This window comes from Sciurus carolinensis, chromosome 3, assembly GCF_902686445.1.
Source record: "Sciurus carolinensis chromosome 3, mSciCar1.2, whole genome shotgun sequence".
Classification (NCBI taxonomy): Eukaryota; Metazoa; Chordata; class Mammalia; order Rodentia; family Sciuridae; genus Sciurus; species Sciurus carolinensis.
In genome coordinates, this window is record NC_062215.1 from 16298661 (window position 1) to 16308934 (window position 10274).

The following is a 10274-nucleotide window of genomic DNA, read 5'->3' on the forward strand; positions in this document are numbered from 1 at the left end:
TCATGTTCTTTTAATTTCTTCTGCATAATTGCTCTGGTTTCAAGGACTATGTTGAATAGAAGTGGTGAAAGAGGGCATTCTTGTCTTGTTCCAGTTTTTAGAGAAAATGCTTTCAAATTTTCTCCATTTAGAATGATGTTGGCCTTGGATTTAACATATATACCTTTTACAATGTTGAGGTATGTTCTTACTATCCCTAGTTTTTCTAGTGTTTTGAACATGAGTGGATACTGCATTTTGTCAAATACTTTTTCTCTATCTATTGAGATAATCATTTGACTCTTGTTTTTAAGTCTATTGATGTGATAAATTATGTTTATTGATTTTTATATGTTGAACCAACCTTGCATCCCTGGGATGAACCCTTTTTGATCATGGTGCACTATCTTTTTAATATTTTTTTTCTCCTTCCCCCCCACCCCTCTGATTTGCCAGTATTTTATTAAGAAGTTTTGCATCTATATTAATCAGGGATATTGACCTGAAGTTTTCTTTCCTTGATGTCTTTGTCTGGTTTTGGTATCAGGGTGATAGTAGCTTCATAGAACGAGTTTGGAAGTGTTTCTTCCTTTTCTATTTCATGGAATAATATGAGGAGGATTGGTGTTAGTTCTTCTTTGAAGGTCTGGTAGAACTCATCTCAGAATTTGAGGTGACTGTTACTTAAAATGTGAAATAAAACAGCAACCAAATAATAGGGGATATTACACTTCACTTTAAACAATAGATAGATCATCTAAACAGAAAGCAAACAGTAGAACATAATAACATTGTAGACAAAATGGGTTAAATAAGATATACAAAACATTTCATCCATCAGCAGCAGAATATGTACTCTTCTCAAGTGCACAGAGAAAATTCTCCAGGATATATTATATGTTAAGCCCTAAAACAAATCTTTACAAATTTACAAAGACTGAAATCATATGAGATATCATCCTGGTGAAAATGATAGAAACTAGAAGTCAAAATCCAGATGAGTCTTAAAAAATAAGTATGTGGAAATAAACACATTCTTTGAACAACCAGTAATTGAAGAAAATTTAAAGGAGAAATTGAAAAAAATATCTTGAGACAAACAAAAATGGAAATATGGTATGTCAACTTTGTATTATTACAATGAAATATTTGAGGCAACTAAATAAAGAGAAACATTTACTTAGCTCACAGTTTGGAGTTCAAATCCAAGATCAGGTGGCTCTATGTGTTTGGGTCACATCATGGCAGGAGAACATGTAGGAGTGAATGCTTACATTTCAAGCCAGGAAGCAGAAAGCTACTGAGCCATACTGAGGTCCAACAGTGACCTAAGGACTTCTTCTAAGGCTCCATTTCGTGAAGATTCATAGCACCTCCTAGTACCGCCATCCTGGGTAACAAGGTATCTAATAGAACTCCTAGAATTCCTTTTTATTCATTTATTTATTTTTAAAATTTTGAATTTGTTCTTTTTAGATATACATGACAGTAGAGTATATTTTGATATGTTATACACACATGGAGTGTAACTTATCCTAATTAGGATCCCATTATTGTGGTTGTACATGAGGTGGAGTTTCACTGCCCATGTATTCATATATGAACATCAGAAAGTTATCCAATGCATTCTACTGTCTTTTCTATTTCCATCCCCCCCGTCTCTTCACCTCATTCCCCTTGGTCTAATCCAATGAAGTATTATTTTTCTACCCCAACCTATCACTGTATGTTACCATCCACATATCAGAAAGAACATTCGTCATTTGTTTTTGGGGATTGGTTTATTTCACTTAGAGTGATGGTCTCCAGATCTGTTCATTTACCAGAAAATGCCATATTTCATTTTCCTTTAAGGCTAAGTAATAGTCCATTGTGCGTATATGCCACATTTTCTTTGACCATTCATCTGTTGAAGGGCATCTAAGTTCCATAGTTTAGCTATTGTGAATTGAGTCGCTATAAACATTGATGTGTCCATGTTTTTGATATGTTATACACACATGGAGTGTAACTTATCCTAATTAGGATCCCATTATTGTGGTTGTACATGAGGTGGAGTTTCTGATATGCTGTTTTATGCTGTGGTATGCTGATTTTAAGTCCTTACAGTATATACCAAGGAGTGGGATACCTGGGTCAAACATTGGTTCCATTCCAAGTTTTTTGAGGAATCTTCATACTTCTTTCCAGAGTAGTTGCACCAGTTTGCAATGTATGATTGCACAATTCCCCCACCTCCTTACCAACATTTATTGTTACTTATATTCTTGATAATTGCTATTCTGACTGAAGTGAGATGTATTTTTTGACCATTTATATTTCTTCTGAATTGCCTGTTCAGTTCCTTTGCCCATTCATTGATTGGGTTATTTGTGTTTTTTGGCATTAAGTTTTGTTTTGTTTTGTTTGAGTTCTTCATATATCCTGGAGATTAATTCTCTACTGAAATGCAGGTAGTAAAGATTTTCTCCTATTCTGTAGGCTTTCTCTTCACATTCTTGATTGTTTCCTTTGCTATGAAGAAGTTCTTTAGCTTGACACCATCCCATTTATTGATTTTTAATTTTATTTCTTGCACTTTAGGAGTCTTGTTGAGGAAATCAGTTCTTAGGCTGACACGATGAACAGCTGGGCCTACATTTTCTTCTAGTAGGTGCAGGTCTCTGGTCTAGTGCTTAGGTCCTTGATCCAATAAGTCTTGTGCAGGGTGAGAGATGGAGATTAAACTTCATTCTCTTATGTATGGATTTCCAGTTTTCCCAGTACCATTTGTTGAAGAGGCTATCTTTTCTCCAATGTTTGTTAATGGTGACTTTGTACAGTATAATTGTTGTTTTAGTCAGCTTTTTCACTGCTGTGACTAAAAGACCCAACCAGCCCAATTGTAGAGAAGGAAAAGTTTATTTGAGGGCTCAAGTTTTCAAAGGTCTTAGTTCAAAGAAGGCCGGCTCCATTCCCCAGGGGATCCAGGTGAGTCTGAACATCATGGCAGAAGACTATGGCAGAGGGAAGCAGCTCACATGATGATCAGAAAGCAGAGAGAGACTCCACTCTCCAGATACAAATTATATACCCCAAGGTCCACCTCCTCCAGCCACACCCCATCACCTCAGTTACCACTCAGTTAATCCTTATCAGGGGATTAATTCACTAGTTGGATTAACACTCTCACAACCCAATCATTTCTCTCTCTGAATCTTCTTGCATTGTCTCACAGTAAGCTTTTGGGGGACACCATATCTAAACCATAACCACTGTATATATGTGGTTTTGTCTCTGTGTCCTCTATTCTGTAGCATTGGTCTTCATGCTTGTTTTGGTGCCAATATCATACTGTTTTTGTTACTGCAGCTCTGTAGTATAATTTAAGTTATGGTATTGTGATGCCTTCTGCTTCACTTTTCTCACTAAGGATTACTTTGGCTATTCTTGGACTCTTATTTTTCCAAATGAATTTCATGATTGCTTTTTCTGTTTCTATAAAAAATGGCATTGGGTTTTTAATAGGAATTGCATTAAATTTGAATAGTGCTTTTGGTAGTATGGACATTTTGATAATATTAATTCTGCCAATCCAAGACATGGGAGAGTTTTCAGAGTTTTCCATCTTCTAAGGTCTTCTTTAATTTCTTTCTTTAGTGTTCTATAGTTTTCATTGTAGAGGTCTTTCACCTCTTTTGTTAGATCTATTACCAAGTTTTTTTTTTTTTTTGAGGCTATTGTGAATGGGATAATCTTCCTAAATTCTCTTTAAGTTGATTCATTAATATATAGGAACACAATTGATTTAGGAGTGTTAATTTTATATCCTGCATCTTTGCTGAATTCATTCATGAGTTCTAGAAACTTTCTGGTGAGTTTTTTTGGGTCTTCTAAATATAGAATCATGTTGTGAACCAATAGGGGTAGTTTGAGCTCTTTTTTTTCACTTCCTATTCATATCCCTTTCTTTCTTCTGCCCAATTGCTCTGACTAAAGTTTCAAGGACTATGTTGAATAGAAGTGATGAAAGAGGGCATCCTTGTCTTGTTCCAGTTTTTAGAGAGAATGCTTTCAATTTTTTTCCATTAGAATGATGTTGGCCTTGGCTTTAACATATATAGCCTTTGCAATGTTGATATATGTTCCTGCAATCCCAAGTTTTCTACTGTTTTGAACATAAATGGATACTGTATTTTGTCAAATGCTTTTTCTGTATCTATTGAGATAATAATGTGATTCTTGTCTTTAAGTCTATTGATGCAATGAATTATGCTTATTGGTTTTTGTTTGTTGAACCAACCTTGCATCCCTGGGATGAACTCTTCTTGATCATGGTACACTATCTTATTGATATGTTTTTATATGTGATTTGTCAGTATTTTATTAAGAATTTTTGCATCTAAATTAATCAGGGATATTGGTCCTTGATGTGTCTTTTTCTGGTTTTGGTATCGGGGTGATGTTAGCTTCATAGAATGAGTTTGGAAGTGTTCCCTCCTTTTCTATTTCATGGAATAATTTGAGGATTATTGGTGTATGATCTCCTTTAAGGTCTGGTAGAACTTGGTTGAGAATCTGTCTGGTCCTTGGCTTTTCTTTGTTGGTAAGCTTTTGATGGCATCTTCAATTTTATTGCTGGAAATTGATCTGTTTAAATTTTATATGTCCTTTAGAGTGAATTATGGTAGTCATAGAGAAATTTGTTGATGCTTCATGATCTTTTATTTTACTGGAGTATAGATTTTCAAAATATTTTCTGATTATCATTTGTATTTTAGTATTGTTTGTGGTGATATTTCCTTATTATCACACACAAATTTTAATTTTTTGGTTTTCTCTTTCTCTTCATTAGTTTGGTTAAGGATTTACCAATTTTATTTATTTTTTCAAAGAACTGATGTTTTGTTTATTGATTTTTAATTTTTTTTTGTTGCTGTTTGTTTTAATTGCATTGATGTTGGCTTTGATTTTAATTATTTCCTGTTTCTACTAGTTTTCATGTTGATTTTTTCTTCTTTTCTAGGGTTTTGAGATGTATGTTGTGTTATTTATTTGGTGACTTTCTATTCTTGTAGTGAATAAGCTCCATGCCATGAACTTTTCTCTTAGAACTGACTTTATACTGTTCCAAAGATTTTGATATATTGTGTCATTATTCAAAGTATTTTTAAAATTTCATCCCTGATTTTTATGCTATACATTGGACATTCAATAGCATATTATATAGTCTCCACATGTTATAGTAGCTTCTATTTTTTATTTTATTATTGATTTCTAATTTCATTCCCTTATGATCTGATAGAATGCAAGGTATTATCTCTATTTTTTTGTATTTGGTAATCATTGCTCTGCGGACAAAGTTAAAGTCTATTTTAGAGAAGGATTCATGTGCTGCTGAGAAGAAAGTGTATTTAGTTGTTGATGGATGAAATATTCTATATTTGTCTGTTATTTCTAAATTACTAATTGTATTTTTTAGTTCTATGGCTTCTTTATTTAGTTTTTGCTTGAAGAATCTTCTATCCATGACGACAGAGGTGTGTTAAAGTCACCCAGTATAATTACGTTGTGGTTTATTTTATTCTTGACATTGAGAAGGGCTTGTTGTTATACATAGATGCTTCACTGTTTGGAGCACAAATATTTACAATTGTTATTTCTTGTTGATGTATAAATGCCTTAAGCAGTATGAAATGGCCTTCTTTGTCCCTTGTTATTAACTTTGATTTGAAGTCCACTTTATCTGATATGAGAATAGAAATTCCTGCTTGTTTATAAGAGCCATGTGAATGTTGTTTTATTCCCATTATTTTACCTTTAGTCTGTGGATGTCTTTGCTGATGAAGTATCTTGGAGACAGCATTTTTTTTTTTTTTTTGGTCTTTCATCAAAACATTTATTAAATGCCAATTGCACGTGGCCAGTCTGTGTAAGGGTTATTCAAGATTTACATGCCTGACTAAAAACAGAAAAAACTGTTGTCCCCTGTTCACTTTGACAGAACAGCTACTGTTAAAGAGTTGGAACAGTCCTATGGCCTGCAAAGGAAGGGATAAAAATTCCAGAACAAGATTCAGCTGAATTGGAATGAAAACAGGGGTGAGGATACTGTTCTTCTGGGTATCCAAGTTCTTTTGCTCTGAAGACAAATAGGACACAAAGGCTCTCTTTTCTGTCTGGGATGAGACATCCAGGTGATGGAAAAGAAAGCCAGAGAGAGGTTGAGGTAAGGAACAGGAATTGTTTTGTATTGATGTGGAAGTAGGCTCTGTAGTGAAGTCCCTTTGGGTTTAAGAACATTTTTCTGCTTCCTTTTTTCTTCCTGCAACTTCTGCTGTCTGAGCTGCCATGCCTGTATTCCAGCATCCATTTCCTGTGACAGCAGTACAACTCATCTCTTTGTATACAGTGTACATGATAGCTTAGGTGCAAAATAATCACAACGTAGCTCTGGCTGAAGCTCTAGTCACTCACTGCAAACTTTTCCTTTTGGGTTTTTCTTCGAAGTTGGCCTTTCATTGGGGGAGCAGGGTGGCCATCCGCATAAGACCAGTCTGGGAGCTCCGTGAGGGGCCCAGAGCCGGAAGGGTTGGCAGCCAGGTCCTGTTGGAGTCTCCACTGGCTGCCAGCCCGAGCCGACAAGCTGCAGTGCAGCCTCCGCACACCTACAGAGAGCAGACTCCCTAAAGCAGCCATGGCGGTGACGGAGGAGCCGGAACGGAGACAGCAAATTGTTGAGTCTTCTTTTTTAATCCAATCTGCCAGTCAAGTCTTTTGATTGATGAGTTTCAGTCATTTATATTCAGTGTTATTATTTGGATATGATTTTTATTCCCTGTCATTTTGATTTATTTCTGGTTTTTAATTTGAGTTAGTTTCTCCTTTGATTGACTTTTCCTTTAGTATAGTTCCTCCCTTTGCTGGTTTTCACTTTTATTTTTCATGAAATATTTTATTGAATATGTTTTGTAGCACAGGCTTTCTAGTTGTGTTCTGTTGCCTTTTGTTTATCATGGAAGGTTTTTATTTCATCTTCAAATTTGAAGCTTAATTTTTCTAGATATTATATTCTTGGTTCAGAACTTGGTATATATTATTCCAAGACCTCCTTGCTTTGAGAGTCTGGGTTGAGAAATCAGCTGAGAGCTGGATTGTTTTCCCTCTAAATGTGACCTGTCATTTTTCTTGGGTAGCCTTTAAAATTCTATCCTTATTCTGTATGTTAGGCAGTTCCATAATAATGTGTCTTGGTGTGGACTGTTGTAATTTTGTACATTTGGGGTCCTGCAAGCCTCCAGTATTTGATTTTCCATTTCAGTCTTAAAGTGTGGGAAAGTCTCTGATATTATTTCATCGATAAATTGTGAATTGCTTTGATTTATAGCTCCCAGCATTCATCTATCATGATAAATCTTAAGTTTGGTCTTTTCATGTTATCCCATATTTCTTGGAAGTTTTATATGTGGTCTTCTAACATCATTTATACATGGTCTACTTTATTTTTGAGATTATATATGTAGTCTTTATTGCCTGAAATTGTCTTCCAAGTGGTCTAATCTGCTGGTGATAATTTCCAATGAGTTTTTAGTTTGGTTCATTGATTCCTTTGTTTCAAGAATTTCTCACTGATTCTTCTTCAGGATCTCTATCTCTGTATTTTCACGTCTTATATTTTCTCTCTGATTTCATTTCTTATGTCATTTTTTACTTCATAGATTAGTTTAACCATGAACTTTCTGAATTCCACCTCTGACATTTCCTCCACTGTGGTGTCAATGGCGCCTATTGTCCGGGTATTCTGTGTTGTTTGGGACAGTTTATTCCCTTGCTTTTTCATATTGTTTGTGTGTCTGTCCATCAATCTTGATGGATCTGAAGTGGTAAAGTTTTTACTTTATGAGTTTATAGTGTCCCTCTATGTTAATATTACCTCACAAATTGGGGGAGGGAGTCCAATGATAGCAACAATCTATGCAGGCAATATATGCAGTACACTAGGTACTTAGTTCCTAGTTTAATATCTACAGTGTTAATTGGTACAATATGCAGGAGAGTAGGATCAGCAATTTCCATCCATTAAAACAGTAAATAGACATGAATTATTTCTGGCTTAAAATCAAACAATAGGTGTTACCTATGATTTCCACCGTATTAATTATTGCTGTGACATTGGTGGTGGGCAGATGTAATATACATCAGTTAGTATTAAGAGGAGTATGAGGAAAGAAGAGATAGAAGGAGGGTAGGAAAGTGTTTGCAATTTCAAAGGGTGAATAAGGAAAATGCAGTGGTAACTTGGGATATATTGTTAATGAGAAAGGGAAAGGAAAAACTGAAGAATATAAAGGAGGAGAGAGAGAGAATGGAACTTGGCTGTCAGCAATAGAAAAAAGAGAGAGGGAGAGAAAGGTTCTAGAATAGTGACAAAGACTATATATACAAAACAATCAAAATAGGTTAATCAAGAAACCTAATCCTCAAAATATAGAAAATGGGAAAATAACACCTTTAAAATATAGGCAAGAAATGAGGAGAAGGAAACATACATATATATGTGTATATATATATATACACATATATATGTCATTGAATCAATCAGTCCACATTCAAATAAAACAGAAACCTAATATAGATAATCAAAAACAAAAAGCAAATCAAAACAACAAAGAGAAACTTGTTGGTGAAATGTTAAGAAATTAAGGAGTCATTTAGTGAGCATATGTGTTGGCTGCCTGTGCCCAACTGATTTTCTTTTTGTTTCTTCTTGAGGTATGAAATGAACATGGAGTATGGGCCATGGCTGTTGAGTTCTTCCTTTTTATTGTGTTACTCACTGAGTTGAAGGTTGGGGTTTAGACTTCCCAATTTCCTTTGTTGGAAGATTAATGTGGGCGGGCCAGGTTGTGGGTTGGTGGCAAAGCCACTGGCTGGGGAGGTGGGCCTGGAAACAAATTGGTATGTCAGACAAGCTGGGTTGCAGCCAAGCAAAAAAGCAGCTGGCTAGGTCAGATGGTATGGTGGCCTCTTAGGCAGGTCCATCCAGCCCAAGCTGGGAGAGTCAGGTAGTGAAGAGGTGAGCTGGGTTTGGTGGCCTGGCTGCTAAGTGTTGGGCCAGGCAGGCTGCCTAGCAGCTGGGTGGTAAAGTAGCTGGCCACATTCGGTGGGCCTACCTGACTTAGGACAGGCAGATCAGGGATGGGTGATAGGTCCTACAGACCAGCAAAGCTGTGTACTCGGCTGAGGAGGCAGTTGGAAATTGGGTTGGTGCAAGAACTTGGCCAGTGTTGACTCAGTTGGGCTCCCGGGAACCCAGTGGGTGTCAGACTGGGTGACTGGGTAAGCTGAGGGTCAAGTGCCCTCACATTCACTCCTCCAAAATCTCCCCAACCTGTATTCACACAGGGAAAAATGCTCCAAGTTTCTGACTTTTCACAGGTTTGCTAGGCCCAGCCAAGTCCTTGGTAGGCTCAGGCCCACACAGACCTAGCCACAAACTCACAGATCTGGGTTTCCAGCTTCTGTTGGCTCATCTGTGCTGCAGTCCCAAGATGGCTCCTGGATTGGTTCTCCACGGATGATTGACAAACTCAGGGTGACTTTTTTTTTAGAGTCATTTAATGAGTTGAACAGTCTCTAGTTTGGCTAAGGCATACTGTTCCTCCCGTCTCAGGATTTTTCACTCTAAGCCTCAAGGAGAAACAGTATTTCCATTGTTTGAGTTCTAGGCAGCTGAACTGGGAGAAATGTTGCCTCACTCTAATCCACCATCTTTCCCCCTCTCAAAACTCCTTTAAAAAAAAATTACCTTAATGTATTCATTATGAAAAGTTCCGAGCATATATAAAAGCAGAACAGTCTGATGAAATACCATATATTCCTACTTTCAACAATTAGTGTATTTTTACTATTAGATATAAGTATCTTTAAGGTGAAATTGAATTAATCATTTTCTTTAAAAATTATAAATATTATTTTACTTACATAAGTTTACATAAATGTATAAATTTGGATCATTTCATTCATTTTTTTTTTTTAGTCTAGTCTCCCTTTTTAAAAATTCCTTTCTTCCCTTTTTCCTTCTCAAACTACAGGTGCAGTCACAAGAAGCACCCAATAATTCATGTTAACAAATTACAGTCTATATTATATCTATCACTATATAGAGATAATTAATTACATTAGTATGAGAGATTTCATTCTGAATGATATTCAAAAGCATTTTTTATTAGCTATCATATTAGAAATTGTATAGATCTTCTCACAAACAAAACAAAAAATGTATACCGCCTTCAACACAATACTAATATTTTAAA

At 35.8% G+C, this 10274-nt stretch overlaps 1 protein-coding gene across 2 annotated transcripts; it reads right to left on the reverse strand.

The window, feature by feature from the left end:
* Nucleotides 1-6222: 6222 nt before the first annotated feature.
* On the reverse strand, nucleotides 6223-6657 carry LOC124981288 (39S ribosomal protein L52, mitochondrial-like). Of its 2 annotated transcripts, none has more exons than XM_047547576.1 (2): nucleotides 6498-6657; nucleotides 6223-6358 (listed from the first exon to the last, which is right to left on the reverse strand). In XM_047547576.1, the coding sequence occupies exons 1-2, from the start codon at nucleotides 6655-6657 to the stop codon at nucleotides 6252-6254; spliced, it is 267 nt and encodes an 88-aa protein (XP_047403532.1). In that variant the 3' UTR covers nucleotides 6223-6251. The 2 variants fall into 2 exon arrangements, with proteins under 2 accessions (XP_047403532.1, XP_047403530.1); XM_047547574.1 differs by having other exon boundaries at nucleotides 6223-6359; nucleotides 6430-6657.
* Nucleotides 6658-10274: the final 3617 nt, after the last annotated feature.